Source organism: Erythrolamprus reginae, chromosome 1, assembly GCF_031021105.1.
Source record: "Erythrolamprus reginae isolate rEryReg1 chromosome 1, rEryReg1.hap1, whole genome shotgun sequence".
Classification (NCBI taxonomy): Eukaryota; Metazoa; Chordata; class Lepidosauria; order Squamata; family Dipsadidae; genus Erythrolamprus; species Erythrolamprus reginae.
This window is the reverse complement of record NC_091950.1, coordinates 146,255,444-146,277,548: the sequence shown is the minus strand read 5'-3', so window position 1 is coordinate 146,277,548 and position 22,105 is coordinate 146,255,444. Positions and strand designations below refer to the sequence as shown.

Below are 22,105 nucleotides of genomic sequence, written 5' to 3'. Positions count from 1 at the left end.
GGTTCAGGAGGGAAGTGTTTTTAATAGGAAAGTGAACACAAGAACAAGGGGACACAATCTGAAGTTAGTTGGGGGAAAGATCAAAAGCAACGTGAGGAAATATTATTTCACTGAAAGAGTAGTAGATCCTTTGAACAAACTTCCAGCAGACGTGGTTGGTAAATCCACAGTAACTGAATTTAAACATGCCTGGGATAAACATATATCCATCCTAAGATAAAACACAGGAAATAGTATAAGGGCAGACTAGATGGACCATGAGGTCTTTCTCCAATGCACTTGCAAGGAGAGTCCAGGATGGGTAATTCTTCAGTCTGATTGGTCGGGACTGAGTTTAATTTAAATAATAGGCAGGTACCGCCCCCCTTAGCCCTCCAGTCTAAAAACTCAGTCGCAGTATAGGGACTCTGAGTTTGTTTCTCTTCAATAAATTTATATTTATTGTTTATTGTTAATTATATGTACTAATTTAATATTTTTTCTCTTCTCTTCTTTTCTTGCAGGTGCAGTTGGGGGAAAATTGTTTTCCTCAAGCAGCCCTGGATTCAAACCTCCAGTGGGTTTTATCCAGGGGTCTGCAGCTCCTCCTTTCCCAACCCCACGAGCTGGGTTGGCTGACTTGTTCCCGGAATGAGCACCCAGGGAGACTACCTCCGAGGTAGACCCTGGAGGAGAGGAAGGGGTTGACGCCTCGGGAGGGTCCGTCCCGCCCGTGGCGAATAAACCCGAGGACCAGGAGAGGGAAGGTCCTCAGTGAAGAGGGGAGCGTGTCCGCCCCCCCCCCCTTACCATCGGCGAAAGAAGACAAAAGGGGAAGCGCTGAAAGGCTCCAAATGCCTTTGTATACGGCAAGGACTGGCGGCGAGGGAAAACCTCGGCGGTCGCCGTTTTTACAGCGCTGGAGGAAGGGCGGGGGAGCCAGTGGAGGCTTCCCGCCCGTTCCCTTGGTAACAGCCGGCGGCCATTTTTGAGAAGCCCGAAATCGAGCGGGCAGGCCAGTTGCTGTTTGAGGGCATCATCGGTTGCCAGGGCAACGGCCCGGCGGCCATGTTTTTTGAACCCGACGCACAGCAGCGTCTCCCTCAACAAGGCTGTTTTCGCGCCAAGTGTCCCCTCTGCCGGGAGACACGCAGGCGCACAACAACAACCAGCAGTTACTGCCTTGGACGCCATTACTGCTAGCGGTTAGGAGCAACGATCCGGTTGTGGACTCTATCTTTAACAACCTTCGATTGCTGTTCAGTTGCTAGCGTGTGCAGGAGCAGACGATCCTTGCTGACTCAACCTTTTCGTGAGTTAATCCGTTATGGCTGACCAATCTATTCAGGCTGGGGAGGAAGCCAGTGCCACCAGGCCCCCTACCCCCAAGGAAAGGCCCCAGAAACAAAAATCTTCGCAAGGGGCTGTGCTCAGGGAGGCTGAGAAGAGGATTAAAGCGCTGGAGAAACAGTTAGAATCCTCTCAGAGGTCTGGAGGCCAGCTTGCGCCTGCTCAGCCCCCCATTTCCATCCCTCAGCCAGCCTCCCCCTTATTTGCACCAGGGGTAGTAGGCTCGGCCTCAGTGAGGGATTGGTCACCGGAAAGACACTTCCAACCCTCAACTTCTTCCAGACCGGATGTCTTTACATTTGGAAGACAAGCAGCGTGGCCTAGCACAGCCACTGCTCCACAGCCAATACCCCCTCAAGGTGGCCAGACTACAGCAGCCACATTCACCCCTACGGCTGCTGGATTGCGCACGGCGCAGGATGCCTGGCAAACCATGCCTCAGGCCCTGCAGGACCTAATTGTCAGCGCCTACACACAGGGTCAGGCTAGCGTGGCTCAGCAGCAGCAGGTACCGGCCGGCCCTGCTCCGTCGAGATTCAGAGACCCCTGGACGGCTCCAGCCTCTCAATCCATCCTGGAGTCAGGGGAGGAGGATGATTTTTCCAGAGAGGACTTCAGCGAAGATGAGGATGAGTTATCCGGTGATGAACAGCCACCTGAGCAACCCGCCTTACCAGGCCTGTTCAAGGCCTCACTCTTCCGGGTTCTCCTGAACAAAGCCAGGATCACCATTGACCAGGCTGGTGAGGGAGGTCAAGGGGCTGCTTCTGCTCTGGATCAGCCTACGAGTGGTCTCTTTGTATTTCCAAAGCAGGAGACCATTAATGTTCCGTCCTCCCATCTTTTTCTAGAGACTGTACAACGTCCATGGGAGAACCCAGCGACGGGTCAGGGCCCGTCTAACCTGGACAGACGTTTCTACACCTTTGACCAGCACATGGAGGACCTCCTGGAGCTGCCTATAGTAGACAAGCCGGTGACCAGCCTAGTCTCAAATGCCCTAGTCCCTTCAGAATCCCAGGAGGGACTAAAAGCGGAAGACAAAAGGGCGGACAATGTTGTTCGCAGGGCTCACCAGATGTCAGCTTGGGCCGTAAGAGCCGCCTCGGCGGCATCCTTCTTTAATCGAGCTACGCTCCTCTGGATAAAAGACATTCAGTCCAGAGTCGATCCGCAGGATGCGAGACTACGCCAAGACTTAAACAAACTGTTGGCGGCCACCGAATTTTCGGCAGACGCAACAGTCAATGCCGCCAAGTTCTCATCAAGGGCAATGGCCGCGTCGGTCGCCTCCCGCAGACTCATCTGGCTAAGGAATTGGCAGGCCGACGTGAAGTCAAAATGGGCCCTCGCTTCTTCACCGTTTAAGGGCAAGAAGCTCTTCGGAGACATCTTGGACGATGTGCTAGTGGAGGATAAGGATAAGAAGAAGATTATGCCCAACTCCAGTAAAAAGCAGGGACGGCGTTTTACACCCTACCAACGGCGGCAGTCCTTTCGGAATGATTCCGCCTCGACCAGCAACCAGGGCTCAAGGTCCTACTTTCAGGGATCCTTTGGTCAGGGTTCCTTTCGCACGGACAGGAACCCACAATTTGATCGCTCCAGGTCCTACCAGGGCCGCCGCCCCTTTAGAGGTTCCGGCAGGGGGTTCAGAAAGACCAAGTGACTTTCTTCTGGATATCCCTTTAGGCGGCAGACTAACCCATTTCTCCGACGTCTGGACCAACACCTCATCAGATCCATGGGCGACTTCCACAGTTTCACAAGGTCTACAGATCGAATTTCTTTGCCCTCCACCTCGTCGCTACCTGCCTTGTCGTGCTCCCTTGGAAATGTCCAAGAAGAGGCTCCTATATCAGGAGGTATCTCACCTGCTGGAGATAGGTGCTATCGAGGAGGTCCCTATACCTCAGCGGGGTATGGGGTTCTACTCAGCGATCTTCTTGGTACCAAAATCGTCAGGAGGGGCACGCCTCATTCTGAACCTGCGGAGACTGAACCTCTATGTAAAGTACAGGAGGTTCAGAATGCATTCTCTGCGTTCCATCCTGGCAGCCATCAGGCAGGGGGACTACATGACGTCCATAGACCTACAGGAGGCCTACCTACATGTCCCCATACTTCCGTCTCACCGACAATATCTGCGCTTCAGCCTGGATGGAGCCCATTTTCAATACAGGGCCATGCCCTTCGGGCTTTCATCGGCCCCAAGATCCTTCACGAAGCTGCTGGACGTTCTCACGGCAGGCCTCAGGCAGCGGTCGGTGCACCTAATGGCCTATCTGGACGACATCGTGATTCTGTCCAGATCAAGGGACCTTGCGCTTCAGGACCTGCATCTCACGATCCAGACACTTCAGGACCATGGCTTTTCGATCAACTTCGAAAAAAGCCACTTGACTCCCACAACACGGCTGGCCCACCTGGGTACCAGTATAGACTCCAGGAAGGGCCTTGTCTTCCTGTCCCAAGAGAGGCAGTCCACAATCAGAGAGCTCGTCCGGGGCTTGGCGCCACAGCAATTCCCCAGACTCTCGTCTCTGTCCAAGCTTCTAGGTACACTGGTGTCCTGTATCGACATCATTCCATGGGCCAGGTACCACCTACGTCCTCTCCAGTGGTTCCTCCTGCCATACCAGAGGAGGAAGATCAGCCATTCCCACCTTCAGGTGCACCTCGACCCGGCAGTTCGACGGTCCTTACGGTGGTGGATATCCCCAGCTCTAACAAAGGGGTCACTCTTCCTAGACAAGCATTTTCTGACGATGACGACAGACGCCAGCCTGACGGGATGGGGAGCCCATCTTTCCTCGAATTTAGCCCAGGGCCTTTGGGACCCATCCGACCTGAGAGAGGTCAACATCAACTTCTTGGAGTTGAAGGCAGTTTCCCTGGCTCTCCTCAGCTTCGCGGACCTGGTAACGGGCCAACATGTCCTGGTTCGGACCGACAATGTCTCCACCCGGTCTCACATCAACAGACGGGGGGGACGCGGTCTCGACGACTGATGAGGGAGTCAGAGTCCCTGTTCAGATGGGCAGAGGCAAATCTGGCTTCCCTGTCAGCGGAGCACATCTCAGGCGTAGAGAATGTGTGCGCGGACTGGCTGAGCCGGGAGACATTGGATCCAGGGGAGTGGCAGCTGGATCCCGCAATTTTTCAGGTCATCACTCGAAAGTTTGGGAGGCCAATCCTGGACCTGTTTGCTACCCGAAGCAACTCCCAACTCCCACGTTTCTTCTCCCGCTTCCCGACCCCGGGGGCGGAAGGGGTGGACGCTCTTCGGATGCTGTGGCCGCCAGGACTTCTGTATGCATTTCCCCCGATCTCCATCATTCCCAGGGTCATGCGGAAGATTCTGGAGCAACGAGCGGAGGTACTGTTGCTGGCTCCATACTGGCCGCGTCGCCTTTGGTTTGCGGACTTGATGCAACTGTCAGTGTCACCCCCCTGGAGGATTCCAGATCAACTGATTTCCCTCTCCCAGGGCTCGATTTCCCATCCAGAGCCACAGTGGTGGCAGCTGACCGTATGGAGATTGAGCGGCAACATCTAAGACAACATCTCTTGCCAGAGGCAGTTATTGATACAATCCAGGCTGCTCGCAGACCTTCGACAAAAAGAATATACCAGGCTACCTGGGTTTCCTTCTCCAGGTTCTGTGAGGAGCGGGAGGTAGATCCACAAAAGGCCTCCCCTCTCCTGGTCCTAAGTTTTCTTCAGGCGGGCCTTGAAAAAGGTCTCGCTCCAAACACCTTACGCCGTCATGTGGCCGCTTTATCCACCATCATAGGAGGGGGCAATTCCCGCCCTCTCACCAGACACCCCTGGATCAGGGACTTCCTGAAAGGGGCCGCCAACATCAGACCACCACCGATCCATCGGTTCCCTTCTTGGGATTTATCCTTGGTGCTACACGCCTTAACGGGACCTCCATTCGAACCTTTTCGCCACATACCTCTCAGAATGTTAACCCTCAAGACGGCCCTTTTGGTCGCAATCACATCCGCCAGGAGGGTTTCTGAGATTGCAGCGTTCTCAATCAGGGAGGATCTCTGTACCTTTCACACGGACAGAGTGGTCTTACGACTTGACCCAGCCTTTCTACCAAAGATCAACTCTACTTTCCACAGGGCACAGGAGGTAGTCCTCCCAGACTTCTGTACCCACGGGACTCACCCTTCGGAGCTTAGGTGGCATAAGCTCGATGTGAGACGAGCTCTGAAAATTTACATTCGCAGGACTCAAGGATTCAGAGTTTCGGAGGCTTTATTCGTGTCCTTTGCAACCAGAACGTTGGGCACTAAAGTCTCCCCTAGGACGATCAGCCGCTGGCTGTGTGATTGCATTAGAGAGGCTTACCGGACTAAAGGATCCCCTGTGCCTCAGGGACTCACGGGACATTCCACTCGTAGTACGGCCACTTCAGCAGCCTGGAGGACCCAGGCTTCACTAGAGGACATTTGCAGGGCGGCCACTTGGGCGGCGCCGTCCTCATTTATCAGACACTATCGAATTGACTCTTTCGCTTCCGCGGAAGCAGCGTTTGGGAGGAGGGTACTACAGCGGGTGTGTTCCTTCTCAGAGCCCCCGGTCCAACCTTCTCCCTCCCTTGGTTAATATCTTGGGTATATCCCATCCTGGACTCTCCTTGCAAGTGCATTGGAGAAGGACCGTTGAAACTTACCTGAACGGTCTTCTCGATGCACTGCAAGGAGAGTCCAGACCCACCCAAATTTGGGACCAGGGACTCTTTTCTGACAAGGGTGTGCCTTTGGGAGTTGTTTTTTTCTAGTTACCTTGAATGTTGAATAAATTTGTGTTAGCTATACTGCTCCTTCGTTTCCTTTAGACTGGAGGGCTAAGGGGGGCGGTACCTGCCTATTATTTAAATTAAACTCAGTCCCGACCAATCAGACTGAAGAATTACCCATCCTGGACTCTCCTTGCAGTGCATCGAGAAGACCGTTCAGGTAAGTTTCAACGGTCCTTTTCTGCCATCAGTCTTCTATGTTTCTATGTTTCTAGAACATATCAATGAAAGAATAGAAGAAGAGATATAGGAATAGAAGAAAGGAATAGGAGATATAGGAGAGCAATAGGACAGGGGATGGAAGGCACTCTAGTGCACTTGTACTCGCCCCTTGAGGCATCATGCAGGAGTTTATAACTTCAAAGCACATCTTATTAAACTTACCTGATGAATTAAATCCTGCAAGATTAGCCAATATTATTAATTCCATATTATACGCAACAGTATAATTCCAACTATATGAAGGCAGTTTGCTTATACTATTTACTACAGCTCAGATGAAATTTGAACTAAGACAAAATCCAAAATCTGTCCATTTCATCCCACTTCACTGTATGGTGCTCTGGATGGGAAGGAAGATTCCTGCTTAGCAAGTGATGCTGGATAAAGGGTGAAAAGAAAGTATTGCTTAATTCCATAAATCCTATGGAGGTAACACCATTTAGGTCAACATATTTTTCTACTGACTCAACGATGTGACGAATGCAAGCTCTGATTTGCTCTCACCTGAGCTAGGAACGTACTGGGTCACCCTTTCTGCAACAGCTTGCATTTATGATGACTGTGAGATTCAACAAATTGGAAATGGCGGCAACCTGCTCGAATAAGACAAGTGAGTATTTCTTAGTCATTCCAGATGCAGGAGTGAATCCCAGAATACCCTGATGCTCCAGATCTAAAAGAGGCCAAAGAATTGAACTTTGTCAGCAATGTGTGTGTCTATTTCAGCTAGTTCAGGAAATTTTTGACAGCCATGTCTTTAGGTCGTGACTGTTTTCATCAATGTCCGTGCTTCTTGTTTGAGATTTGGTTATTTCCAGAACACAGTTTCTGGTTCCTCTTTTCTATTCCTTTGCTCAACCAAAGACCCTTTTGGTGGACAAAATTCTGCCCTGAGAAAACACTTCCTGTAAACCAAGAAAGTAATCATTGTGAAAACCAGTTTCACAAACTTAGCATGAAGTGCACTCCCAAACCAAGAATAAAATTCCTCTTGATAAACTCATTATTGTAGAATTCCAAGAGAGAGAAAAAAGACTTGTCTAACCACCGTAAATTAACGCTACTTGTTCATCTTGCATTTATCACAAAAAAAGTCTTACAATTCTGCAACTATCCTGTATTACATGAACTGTTTGCAAATTTGAATTACAGGTAGCCTTGATTTACAGCCATCCATTTAGTGTTGGCTAAGTTGTTCAAAATTGGCTTGTGACCATTTTCCACCCCTGACAACCATGCAGAATCCCAATGGTCGGGGGATCAAAATTCATACACTCTGGCATGTATTTATGATGGATGCAATGGCCCAGCATCATGTAATCACCTTTTGTGACCTTTTGACAAGTACAGTGGTATCTCTACCTAAGAACGCCTCTATTTAAGAACTTTTCTAGATAAGAACTGGGTGTTCAAGATTTTTTTTGCCTCTTCTCAAGAACCATTTTCTGAAGAACCCAAGCCTGGAAAAATTTCCCAGGAAATTTGAGAGCAGCACAAAGGCCCGGCCAGTTTCCTGCCATTCCCCCTTTAATCCCGGCCACCTTGGGCTTTTCTGGGCTGCCAGAGGAGCCTTTCCATGGCGCTCCCCCTCTCACCTGCCGGTGTTTCTCTCTCTGGCGCAGTGTATGGGAGGCAGCCTCACACCGGGTATATGAGAGGTGTATGCTCCTCCTCGCCGCCTCAGAGTCCCTTCCTTTTTTTTAAGCCTTAAAGTTTTGGATTTTTTTGATTCCCCTCACTTCAACTTCTTCCTTTGGCAGCAACTGTCCTCCTCCTCTTCTTCCTCCTCCTCCTCCCACCCAAATTCTGGGCTTTTATTTCTTTCCTAATGGGTTTGCACGCATTATTTGCTTTTACATTGATTCCTATGGGAAAAATTGCTTCTACTTACAAACTTTTCTACTTAAGAACCTGGTCACGGAACAAATTAAGTTCTTAAGTAGAGGTACCACTGTATAGTCAAAGGGGAAGCAAGATTCACCTTAACAACCATATTTTATTTACTTTATTTTATATTATTTTATATTATTTTATTTTATTTTATTTATTTTATTTATTTTATTTATTTTATTTATTTTATTTATTTTATTTATTTTATTTATTTTATTTATTTTATTTATTTTATTTATTTTATTTATTTTATTTATTTTATTTATTTTATTTATTTTATTTATTTTATTTATTTTATTTATTTTATTTATTTTATTTATTTTATTTATTTTATTTATTTTATTTATTTTATTTATTTTATTTATTTTATTTATTTTATTTATTTTATTTTATTTTATTATTTTACTTTATTATTTTATTATTTTATTATTTTATTTTATTTTATTTTATTTTTTATTTATTCATTCATTCATTCATTCTTTCTTTCATTCATTCAATTTATAACCCGCCCATCTCCCAATGGACTCGGGGCGGCATACCAGAACAAAACAAAAGTACAAAATGTAATATTAATATTAAAAAACATCCATCCATCCATTCATTCATTCCTACTGGCCAGAGCAGAATGTTGTCACTCAACAGCTCCGGACCTGCCAGCAAAGCAGTGTTTTTAAAGCCTTTCGATATTACTAACTTAACAACTGCAGTGATTCACTTAATAATTGTGGCAGGAAAGATCTAAAATGGCAAAATTCACCTAACAACTGACTTGCTTAGCAACAGAAATTTTGGGTTCAGTTACAGTTGCAATCTGGAACACCTGTAGCTAAAGCAGTAGGTTTTTCCATGACATGAGAAATCTGGGTTCACTCTCCAATAAGCAAGAGTTCATGATAAGATATTTTGGTCAGTAATCATATACACTTTCTTCTATTCCAAAGTATTAAAGATACCAACAATGAATTACTACAGGCACATAAATTATTTTATCTGGGGTGAGAAACACTAAGTTGTTATTGAATTATAACTTCTAGCATCTTTCACCATTAGTCATTGAGTGGACTTTTTAAAATATAGTCTAGCATTACGTTATCTACATCCTTGATAGGGGCTGCATGCATTACTAAGTCTGCATCAGCTGTAGCTTCCAGACAGTCATCAAGGGCAACCCTTAATAAAACACAATTCAATACAGCTTACAAAGCTAGACTGAGATGATTATATTATGTAGCATAAGTAAGATGGGAAATTTCCCCTGAAACCAAATTTACATTAACAGTATCACTATAGGCTAGAGCACTCTTCATTCTCAAGGACAAGAACTCAATATGTTGGGATTGCAGGAAGCGTGTGAATCAATTCTATCAGCTGGCGGGAGATCATGTTGAATCTCTTCCTCGGCCTGCAAAAAACTCATAAGTTTCTGGCAGCGTTCCTGCAGCTGGAAGGCAAAAAAAAAAATGGCATGAATCATTCACATGATAGCAGAATTAAGTAATCCAGAAGAACCCCTTTTGCCTAACAGCCACACCTAACCAAAGGGATTCGTTTCCTCCATTCTTTGACACAAGGTCATCAATGCATTATGAAAATGCCTCTATTCCCGCCAAATACAGTAAGTTCCAGAGCTGGTAGAACTGTGACCATCCTTGATGATCCACAACTTTATTAACCTAGATTCTTACTGTATGAATTGGTCGTATAAGGATTGGCCTGACCGCCAACTCTAGTAGCCAATCTCCCTGCAAGAGGTTCTTGCGGTACTTCTCCAGCCTAAGCTGTCTCTGTAACGTATTCAGATCACAGAGGTTTCTGTGGCGCTGTGCTCTAGACACGTTCCAGTTGCCTTCCTTGAGTTGCTGCTCAAGGGCTTCTAGTTCGCTTTCCTTGGCCTCTTGCTGCAGGTGCAGATCCGAAATCCTCTGGTTTACCTCCTGAATCTCTCCTTCCAGTATCCAAGAACGTTCCTCCCGCCAGAGCAAGGACAGGAGCTCTCCATAGGTCTCCTGAAGCTGGTGTCTTTCCTGGATAATTGTTGCCTTATACACGTCCATATTATTTTTATTGTTGAATGGTGGCGAGGTCTTCCTACAGTCATGATGGTTTAGAGGTAGTCCAGACTGGGAAAGGGATGTCTCATGCCAGGGATGGGTCAGACTGCCTTTCATCAGTCTTATGTCATCACACCTCCGGATGAGGACCGGATGTGAATGCTCTGAGTGGGAGCTATGCCGACTGGCATGGTATTTCACCCACTGCTTAGTAAGCTCAGCAGCTGCTAAGCTCTTATGGAAAAGATCTGGGACTAACCTCAAGATCTTCACAAAGGGATGGATGTACGTAAAACCCTGCAGATCAAGGCGGCTCTGGGGGTGGAAGGTTTGCTCGCAGATCGAGTCCTTTTTCATGAGCAAGGCCCATTTCCTTCTGAGGGCAAACAACTGCCTAGCTGTGTGTGCTATTGACACTGTGGGATGAGGCCTGAGGCCTTTCATGAATCTTAAAGGCAACCCATCCAGGGAGTCATCATTAACATAGAGGTTCTCGCACAAAGGAAACACAACTTTGGCATCAAACTCTTCTTTCAAAGAACCTAGGTAGCTCACATAAGAGACAAACCAAGAAATGTAGCTGGCGATGTCGGATTTGTCCTCACTAACTGTAATTCTCACAACATCCTCTCTGTTACATTCCTTGGACTCCACAAGCTTTTCCAGCTGCTCGAGACTGTGAATCTCTACTACTACACCATCACCTTCCTGGAGCAGTAGCAACAAGACATTGTAAAGAGTGTGTATGTCAAAAGCCTGCTGGCAGCTTCTTATGTGCTTCTCAAAGGCCTGGATCTCCTCCTGAAGAATGTTATATAGGGCTTCCACAGGTGCCATAGGCAAATCTGAGAAAGGAGAAAGGAAAATTGTTGAAGGGAAAAAAATATCACTTTTATTTATTTATTTTTATTTATTTTGTTTTGTTTTGTCGAGTATGTTTTTGTGGTATACAAAGATATAATTTATATGCATGATACTAGTAAAAGAGAAATATTAGGACAGGAGAAGAGCCTTCTCTGTGGCGGCCCTGGCCCTCTGGGACCAACTCCCCCCATAGATTAGAATTGCCCCCACCCTCCTCGCCTTTCGTAAGCTCCTTAAAACCCACCTCTGTCGTCAGGTATGGGGGAACTGAGATACTCTTTCCCCCTAGGGCCTTTACAATTTATGCATGGTATGTTTGTATGTTTGGTTTTATAATAAGGGTTTTTTTTTAGTTGTTTTAATATTGGATTGTCACATGCTGTTTTTATCACTGTTGTTAGCCGCCCCGAGTCTACAGAGAGGGGCAGCATACAAATCCAATAAATAGATAGATAGATAGATAGATAGATAGATAGATAGATAGATAGATAGATAGATAGATAGATAAATAAATAAGGCACTGGTGCACTTATGTACTGAGCAAGGTTTATGGCATACACCCACAAAACCTCATTTTTTCCCTCTTGAATAATCGGGATAACTTCCCTTCCCCCCCACTGAAAAATCCTCCTTAAAAAAAACAAAACAAGGAATCTTATACCTATTTAAAAATTAGTCCATATATATACAGTACTGGATTACATTTTTATAAAATGTAAATATGTCTTGACAAGAGGCAAAAATCCCAAATGTGTTGTTTATGAAAGTCATTGCTAAATATTTTTGTCTATACCAACATTTTGCATAATTCCCATTACTCTTCACATGTGCATGTATGAATAAGGTGACCAATCATCCTTTAGGGAGGACAGGACAGTCCTTCTTTTGTAGCTTCTGTCCTGCCTCGAAAAGTGTCCTCCTACCTGTCCTCCTTTTCGATATTTTAAAACTAGTCTGTTAATCTCTGTATTCAGAGATGTCGTACCGAACTGTTACTCCTCATGTGACGGTACAGTTCAGAAAGTCGTGATTATGAAACGCATGCACAGGGCACAAGAGAACTTCACGTGTCTCGCACTTATCTGCCACCATTGCCTCTATATTATACTTTGTGTTTACTTCTAATAGAAATACGAAACCATTTCTTTCTCAGTGAATATTATAAATACAATGTAATATTATAAGTACAAAGGTAAGTGCAATGCACATTTTATTAATTCATTAATTCGATTTTATACAACCCTGTTTTCAACACAAGTGTAAACTAGAATAGAATAGAATAGAATAGAATTTTTATTGGCCAAGTGTGATTGGACACACAAGGAATTTGTCTTGGTGCATATGCTCTCAGCGTACATAAAATAAAATATACATTTGTCAAGAATCATGTGGTACAACACTTAATGATTGTCATAGGGGTCAAATAAGCAATGAAGAAGCAATAATTTAATTTAATATATAATATATAATTTATAATATATAATTTAAATATAGATTTAGTAAAGTTTTGTGGCTTTTGTTATTAAAGATTTAGTTTTAATTACTAATTTTATTTATTCATAATGACATAAATGTTTCATTTATTTGCGTTGTACTTTTTTCTTAAAATTTTTTGTCCTCCTTTTCATTGTAAAAATATTGGTCACCTTATGTATGAACAACTTGAGTTCAGTATTGTGTACATCTGACAAAGTGGTCTTTAGGTTATAAATAAATACCGGTACATCCTTTTTCTAAGTATTGCAGCTTCAATTTTTACAGGAATAACTTAACCAAATTACTTCTCTACCCATTGTAATCTACAAGCTGCAACACACAACTGTAATACATTACATATCACGATGTAAAGGAAAGCTTTTTGAGGGGTGCCTAACAAGAGGCTATTCTCTGACCCTTCCATTTCTACGAAAAGTACACTTACTTTTCTTTTATGTTTCACTTTATTCTCTGAAGTTCAGACCTTATCACCTCAGGATGCAGTGCCCATCTACTGGAAACAGAACCTGGTTACATTTTATTGAGCGGAAGGAGGAAGACAAACAATGTTTGCCATGGACACAGCATGTTAGAACTTGTTCTCAGGGCTCACGGCCAGGAGAGAAACTTATTGTAGCCTTTCTGTTATGAGTCATCAACCATGGAGAACAACCTTCAGAAATGCAGAAATGCAATTGCATTAACAAGAAAAAATTAGGAAGGGTAGAAATATTAATTCTACTAGATATCAAGGAAGATAGGAGTCCTTTTTAGACTTCACATTTGATACAAAGAGTTGCAACTCAAACTGAAGCTGATAAGATTTGATCTGAGCTCACATAACATACTAAGTCAAACTATGCATCCCTGAAGTATTTATTTTCTTTTACCTAATAGTATACCTGACTCTGGGTGGAGGAAAGAAGATTTACTCCATCTCTACATCATTTCGTTTTGGAGTACAATTATAAGAAAAGTTTGTTTCTTATTTATTTCTGGAGTTTGAAACTGAAAGAGAAAGCCTAAAGTCAACTTTTAGAACAGAAGGTGGAGTAGAAAAGCAAACTCAGAAAGGATTTGGGTTTGATCTTGTCTTGACCAACTGGCTACATCAAATGATACTAGTTTGAAAAATATTGAAAAATCACAAATCAATGCAAGATAAGGATATTGTTAAAATTCAAGAAAGAGGTACTGCACTCTTCTGAAATGATTAACTCACAAGAAGTGTATGGGGCCTGGATACGTAATTGGTCCTGGACACCCTCAATTTAGGGAGCTTTGAGTGTAGTGATGGGTTTCACTTTCCTTTGCTACTGGTTCGTGCGCGGGAGCACATAGGCGCCGCTTTTACATAGAAACTGCACATGCACAAACTCTGTGATGGAGGAGCCTCCCACCACTGTTGGTACCGGATTGCCCAATCCAGGCTGAACCAGTAGGAACCCATCACTGCTTAGAGCTACTCTGATGCTCTGGAATGAGATGTTTCTACAGTAAGAACTACTCTGTAGACATCTATGTACAACCATCTTCTAAATAAGGTGGCTAAGATACTTTTAGTAGCAGTGTTGCAGAATCCAGGACAATATGTCCTGGGGGAAGTCAACCTCCATACTAAGATTATATTGGATTAGCTCGGGAATTAATGGCATCCATAACAATATGGGGAGAGCTAGTTTAGTATTTTAGTTAAGGCATCAGGTTAAAAACTGGGAAATTGTAAGGTCTAAAACTGCCTTAGGCACAAAGCCAGCTGGGTGGCCATAGGCCAATCATTTTCTCTCTGCCCTAGGAAGGCAGCAATGGCAAATCCCTTCTGAAAAATCTTGCCAAGACAGCTTAAGGGTCTTGTCCAGGTACTTTCCAAGAATCAGACATGATTGAGTGGAAGTAATTTTTAAAAAAAACAGGTTGTACTGATTTGTCATCCATCTGCACACAAAGCAAATAATGTCTGTTGCCATGTTTTTTAGCCTAGTAAAAGTAATCATAATTGGATGGATTTATCGTGGGAATTGAGCTCATAACATTCAAACAGTCTTTCACTTCAAGAATGGAGAATCACCTGGGGAAGTGAAATCTATTTTTTTTGTGGCATGGTTAAGGGTGGTGATCTTGTTGACATCTTAGCTATGATGGGATGGTTGAAGACAATCACTCCTAAAAATCTTCTACAGCTTTGCATATTATGTACTGCATTCTATTTCTCATCATTGTGGGTGATGATACAACTGGCTAAAGAATTAATGATGGGGAACTTATCACAAATATGAGTGAATGCACATTAGGAAACATGACTATGCCTACAGCTTAGCAGCATGGGGGAAGAAAGATATTTGCAAATTACAATGCATTTTAGCTTAGGGGTTGCAAACTGCTCTTCCCTACTTGAAGCACCCAAGCTTTTATCCATCTGTTATGTGATAAATTTGTTCAACATTTCAGTTATAAAATTATTTGTCTATAAAAATCTACAACGCAGATTTCAAAGGAGTCTGAGCCAAGAGTCCAAGGTATAGCCATCAATGCTGATTCCTCCAAGCCATAGCAGTGGTAAATACCCTATTTAAGCCCTCTATTCAGTCATGTGCTGCTGCCCCCACGGAGGGGGACACAGTGGGGGTAGAAAGTTTATGCACTATTTATTGAATACTTAATAGTTTTTTATTGTCCTTCCTTCTCTAGTACCTTAGTATGATCCTTAATTACTTTTAAAATAGGAAATAATTAAATAGTATGTTTTTACCCATAAACGCTTTAATCATTATCTAGAACTGAACTTTTATTGCAATTAAAGAAAATTGAAATACTTGCCTAATCTGTTATCAAACTGAACCTTGTGGGTTCAGTACAAAGCCTTAAAATGTTACTGTGCTCCTCAACAAATAATGCTGTCTATCATTTGTCCTTTTTGTGGCTATTCAAATAATGTGACTTAATCAACTGAAAAAGAGTCCAAGCACCTATTTGAAAACTTATCTTGGTTGGTAAGCCACTCCCACCCAGTCACATGATCTTTAAGCCACCACCCCTGGTCACATGATTGTCAAGTCACTCCCACCTGGTGACATGGCCGGCAAGCCACTTCTACCCAGGCACATGACCATCAAGCCACACCCACAAAATAAGCCACACCCACACTGTGGCAGTAAAAATTTGGCAGTCCATCACTGCCTTTATGGGTTGTTTCTAGCCATTAAGTTGGTGGTTGCCTCCTAAGGATGAAATACAGATATGAAGAGTCCAGCCTTCAGACCATTTCCTGCTCATGTTTTGCCTATCCTTTATGGTAGAGGGCCTATGTTGTGCTAATGGCTATTTAGCTTGCGGAAAGTTAAGTGACCATTAACACCACAAAGATTTCAGCATAGACCTGCTACCATAAAAGGGTAGGCAAAACATGAGCAGGAAATGGTCTGAAGGCTGGACTCTTCATATCTGTATGTCATCCAGGCCTAGCAAGCCTCAAGAAGCAACCACCCACTTAATGGCTAGAAACGACCAATAGAGTGTCTCTAAACGCAAGGATCCCCAAACTTGGCAACTTTAAAACTTGTGGACTTCAACTCCCAGAATTCTCCAGCCAGCTGGAGAAAGCAGGAAAGCTGGCTGGAGAATTCTGGGAGTTGAAATCCACAAGTCTTAAAGCTGCCAAGTTTGGGGACCCTTTCTCTAAAGAGTGAGACAAAAGAGTCTGGGGACAGTGTTATTGGAGGAGCATTCCTATCTGTTGACATTGGATAGTGAATGCATTCATACAAATACAACGATCAAAGCAGAGGTGGGTTCCTACCAGTTCAGATCAGTTCTATACAACCAGTGGTAACTTGGCGGCAGTGATGGGCTACCATATTTTTTACTACCACACTGTGGGCGTGGCTTATGCATTTTGTTTCATCATCTTTCAGTGCAAATTGAGTGCTCTGGAGTTGAACTCCATTTTTGCTACCCTACTGCGTCCCCCCCCGTCCAGGCAGTACCCCACCTCTGATTATCTACTATACACAGTGTATGTACACACACACAGCTCTTCTAAAATTATATACATTCAACCTCATTTACTGCAATAGGAAAAACATACCCAGAGCCCAGAAGGGGGGGGGATTAAAATTTTGCTACCGGTACTGTGTACGTGATCGTACCCTTAGGAGCCCATCACTGCTTGGCGGTCTGGGTCACTAAGCTGGCAGCGACCCAGACCTGCCCATGCCCGCCAAACAGGTTCTCTCAGCGGCACCATAGGCAGCGCCATCTTGTTTTTGCTTTTGCACATGTGCAGAAGCTTTTTTTAAGCACACGTGTCCCTGAGGGAACCAGCAGCAAAACAAAATGGAACCCACCCCTGGCATCAAATAACTCAATGTAAGTGAGCCATTGTCTGCCTATATTTTGTAGGATCCTTTTGAGTTATTGTTCAGTTGGGGGTGTTGGCAGGTACTTGCTACAAAACCATCTGCCCTCTGACTGGATCCCCATCAATACTTTCAACACTCTGAAACAGTGTTTCCCAACCATGGCAACTTGAAGATATCTGGACTTCAACTCCCAGAATTCTCCAGGCAGCATTCGCTGGCTGGGGAATTCTGGGATTTGAAGTCCAGATATCTTCAAGTTGCCAAGGTTGGGAAATACTGCTCTAAAATATTCAGCAGACAAAGAATATGGAATTCTTTCCAGACCAATAAACACACTCAAATATATGGCAACAAATTCACGAACTCTGGAGGGAAGAGTAAAACTCAAAGATGTTTTACACTCCTAAATTTTTGTGTCTCTTCTTGCCTTTACAAATACAGGAGAGGGGGTGAGTTATAAACAGAAAGGGCATGAAACATGATTGAGTATAAAAATAGAGCTGATTGCTGATGCTGTCAGATAGTTGGTACTATTCTTTGTGCCAATCTATTGGGGATATCCTCTGCAATCCTCAGATCTGACAAAGAAGTCAGGGTGGATAAGAATATTAAGAAAAAAGAAAATAAGGGATGTAAGAAATGCTATGCACATAGGACATATGTGACTCTGTGACACTGAATCTGTATCTGCTCTCCTTAAATAAGCAGGATGTTTCTATTTCTTTTATTTTAACCTGAATAATTTGAGAGATGTGTCTTTTTACAGTTTTGGGGTTGACCAGGATTGAGGAAGGAAAGCTGGGCTAACACATTGCATTAAGCCATGGTTTGATTAAACGTGGCTTTTTTAGTGAGCCACCACTGGCTCTATTCATCCCAGCAGCTAAACATAAGCCAGGATGACAAATCAAAGTGACTGAATTTGCACAACACATTGAACTGAAGCTAAACAAATTATACATTATGCTCGGGGGTGGGTTCTACCACTCGAAACGGAATGCCCTACGAAAGCAGACTATCAAGCCTTGGTCTTGAAAGCTTAGAACTACGATGCCTAAAACACGATCTAAGTATTGCCCACAAGATCATACGGTGCAATGTTCTACCTGTCAATGACTACTTCAGCTTCAATCGCAACAACACAAGAGCACGCAACAGATTCAAACTTAATATTAACCGCTCCAAACTTGACTGTAAAAAATATGACTTCAGCAACCGAGTTGTCTAAGCGTGGAACTCATTACCTGACTCAAGTAGTGTCAACCCCTAACCCCAAACATTTTTCCCTTAGACTATCCATGATTGACCTCTCCAGGTTCCTTAGAGGTCAGTAAGGGACGTGCATAAGTGCACCAGTGTGCCTTCCGTCCCCTATCCAATTGTCTCTCCTTATCTCATTTATCTTTTCTTCCTTTCAAATTTGTTCACCTATACTTTTATATCTTTTCTTCTATTCGTTTCTTTAGTTATATTACTACATATCTATTCTCTTCAATGTGTATTATGTATTGGACTAAATAAATAAATAAATAATAAAATAATAAAATAAAATAAAATAAAATAAAATAAAATAAAATAAAATAAAATAAAATAAAATAAAATAAAATAAAATAAAATAAAATAAAATAAAATAAAATAAAATAAAATAAAATAAAATAAAATAAAATAAAATAAAATAAAATAAAATAATAAATAAATAAATAAAATAAAATAAAATATAATAAAATAAAATAAAATAATAAATAAATAAAATAAAATAAAATAAAATAAACAAACAAAGAAATAAAATAAATTATCTCGCTGTCGGTTCGCTTCCTCCTGTACCATGTGGCCACGCCCCCCCAAAAAAGTGAAAACAAGATGGCAAAGCATGCACACTGTTGGAAACTCAGCTTCTGCACATGCTCAGAAGATAACATTTTAACCCACCCACTCCCAAAATAAAAAAAAGATAGCGGTGCCCACAGACCAGCACCAAACCAGTTCCCTGACTTTATTGTGATGTTATCATCACTACCAGTTTGGGCGAACAGGTCCGAACCCCAAGGAACCCACCTCTCATTATGTTGTAGAGCAATGTATGAATGCTGCTGCTTATTGTTGTATTTTATTGTACAAACACAACATCCTGTGCTTCCCCTCCAGAGAGCAGCAATGAGCTAACCAGGGCATTAAAAGCTAAGAAGGGGGGCATAGCAAAAAAAAGAAGGAAAGGAATAAAAGAGATAACTGTCCTTTAATTTAATGCTTGTTGCACTGATTTTTCTTAATGGCCTTTGTCATTAATTGTCTTTGTCATATATTCGCTTACATTTTAAACTGATATTTGTCCAAAAGTGTCTCTTTCTAAGCCAGAGTGCCTATTATTATTATTATTATTATTATTATTATTATTATTATTATTAATTAGATTTGTATGCCGCCCCTCTCTGCAGACTTGGGACAGCTCACAACAGTGATAAAACAATATACTGTAACAAATCTAATATTAAAAGTCTAAAATAACAGATCTAATATTAAAAGTCTAAGTCCTACATATCTGTGAGAACATCTCCTAGTTTGTAGGATGTGAGCAACAGCATTTTGGCTTGCAAATGAGTCTCTAGTAGAGAACCTAGCTTGCCTATAATTATATGGGGACAAAATTGTGCTTCGCGTGCCAAAATTGACCTGCAGTGCCCTTCCTGGGTGGGAAATGATGCAAGTGGCACAGATAACCAAGACTGCTGACCTCGTTTCTCTATTTCACTGAAAAGAATTATGTGAAAGCCTTCACTGACTAAAGCTGGGATGGGCAGTAGAAGTCAATACAGTATCTATAGACCATCTGGTGATGATCAAACATATGGAAGGCTGAAAGTCGGGAAGTAAGAGGATAAATGGTATAGAGCAGTGATGGCAAACCTTTTTTTGGTTCATGTGCCAAAAGGGAGGGATGTGGGTGTGCTAATATGTGTGCATCTGCCCACATCCCTCTCCTCCCCCCATGCATGAGCACCACCACCCCCGCACTGCCCCCCCTGCGCATGCTTGGTAGGTGAAAAAAATGCCCAAACAGTCAAACTAAAAGTTTGGGAAAACATACTTCCAGTTTGCCATTGTGCTATTTTTTATACACTCCGGAGCAGTGTTTCCCAACCTTGGAGTCTTGAAGAGATCTGGACTTCAACTCCCAGAATTCCCCAGCCAGCATACGCCAGCCAGCAACTTGCAGGTTATCTAGCCCCTACATTTGCTTCTACCTAGGATTGAACTCATAACCTCCTGATTATTATTATTATTATTATTATTATTATTATTATTATTATTGTCAATACAACACAGCAAACGAGATCACTATGCTGGATTTCGTATTTCATCACCAGTCAGGCGCTTCCCAAGCACCTAGGACTGCGTGATGTAGCAGCGAATTATGTTTGCTGATCCCAGTAAAACGGCCTTTTGCAATTGACAGATGGAGATTTTGTCTATTCCGATGGTTTTCAAATGTCCGCTGAGATCCTTTGGCACTGCGCCTAGCGTGCCAAGTACCGCTGGGACCACTTTCACGAGCTTATGCCAGAGTCGTTGCAGCTCGATTTTTAGATCTTCGTATTTCACTAATTTCTCTAGCTGCTTCTCCTCAATTCTGCTACCTCCTGGGACTGCGATGTCGATGATCCATACTTTCTTTTTCTCCACAATCAGGATGTCTGGTGTGTTATGCTTCAGAATTGCTTCAGAATTCGTTCAGTCGGAAGTCGGAAGTCCCACAGTAGTTTTGCTTGCTCATTTTCGACCACTTTTTCGGGCTTATGATCCCACCAGTTCTTTGCCACTGGTAAATGGTAGTTCCGGCACAAGTTCCAGTGGATCATCTATGCCACAGCATCATGTATTATTATTATTATTATTATTATTATTATTATTATTATTATTTAGATTTGTATGCCTCCCCTCTCCGAGGAGAGCCCCACCTCTAGGCCACAGCAGTTGGAAGGATGCCACTAAAGTTATCTCCACTTGTTTCTAGGATGATTCCATCCAGTGGAATTAAGCGGGGGGGGGGGGTGAACTCCAGATGGTCTTTTTTGAACAATGTCATCTTGCTTACCGATTTGAAGTACCTGCCCTCTGGAATGATATAACCCCTAAAATTTGGTTCTCAAACCTGGTTCTTTCTCAAGCCTTGATTAAGATGATTGTGTAGCCCTTTCCAGTTAGATGTGTTCCACCAATTTGAGATTAGGTGTTTCTTCTTCTGGTCAGTGGTGTTATTTTTTTTATTATTATTAATTTTCCTTTATGACAAACAAAACAAACAAACAACATTCAACATTTCAAGGAGCTACCATTGCTCCGCTAAGCATAGAAGTCTTACTAATACAGAAAAAAAAACCCTAATTAGGTTTAGGTTTATGGTTTAGGTTTATTGGATTTATATGCCGCCCCTCTCCGCAAACTCGGGGCAGCTCACAACAATAATAAAAAACAGCACAGTACACAATACCAAATCCAATGCCCACCCATCCAGTTCCAATTGAAATTAATAATCTCATAAAAAACAGTATATATAAAAAACAGGCACACAGTCAATCAATCAACAAAACAACATGGGCAAGGGGGAGGTGTTTTAGTTCCCCCATGCCTGACGGCAAAGGTGGGTCTTAAGGAGTTTACGAAAGGCAGGGAGGGTGGGGGCAATCCTAATCTCAGGGGGGAGCTGCTTCCAGAGGGTCGGGGCCCCCACAGAGAAGGCTCTTCCCCTGGGTCCTGCCAGACGACATTGTTTAGTCGACGGGACCCGGAGAAGGCCAACTCTGTGCGACCTAACCGGTCGCTGGGATTCGTGCTTTAGATCAATACAGAAAGATAATTCATAACATACTACTATAATGCCACATCTACTTCGGTATTTCCATTTTAACGTAATTAAAATAATTGGAATAATATAGTTATGTAATTTAAAATCTACTTCTATATTTCTATTTTAACAGTATAATTAAAATAATTACAGTCAATTAATCAAACAAAGAACCTTACCCTTTAAATTTCTTGATATACTACTATACTATAACATCTACTTCAACATTTTCGTTATGGTTAAGATAATTGAGATC

The 22,105-nt window shown here is 43.0% G+C and overlaps 1 protein-coding gene across 2 annotated transcripts; it reads right to left on the bottom strand.

Moving 5' to 3' along the window:
• Window positions 1-9,220: 9,220 nt before the first annotated feature.
• On the bottom strand, window positions 9,221-13,203 carry LOC139159292 (uncharacterized). 2 transcript variants are annotated; one of them, XM_070736619.1, is made up of 3 exons: window positions 13,094-13,203; window positions 9,943-11,153; window positions 9,221-9,698 (listed from the first exon to the last, which is right to left on the bottom strand). In XM_070736619.1, the coding sequence occupies exons 2-3, from the start codon at window positions 11,143-11,145 to the stop codon at window positions 9,567-9,569; spliced, it is 1,335 nt and encodes a 444-aa protein (XP_070592720.1). In that variant the 5' UTR covers window positions 11,146-11,153; window positions 13,094-13,203; the 3' UTR covers window positions 9,221-9,566. The 2 variants fall into 2 exon arrangements, with proteins under 2 accessions (XP_070592720.1, XP_070592726.1); XM_070736625.1 differs by having other exon boundaries at window positions 10,189-11,153; window positions 13,094-13,181.
• Window positions 13,204-22,105: the final 8,902 nt, after the last annotated feature.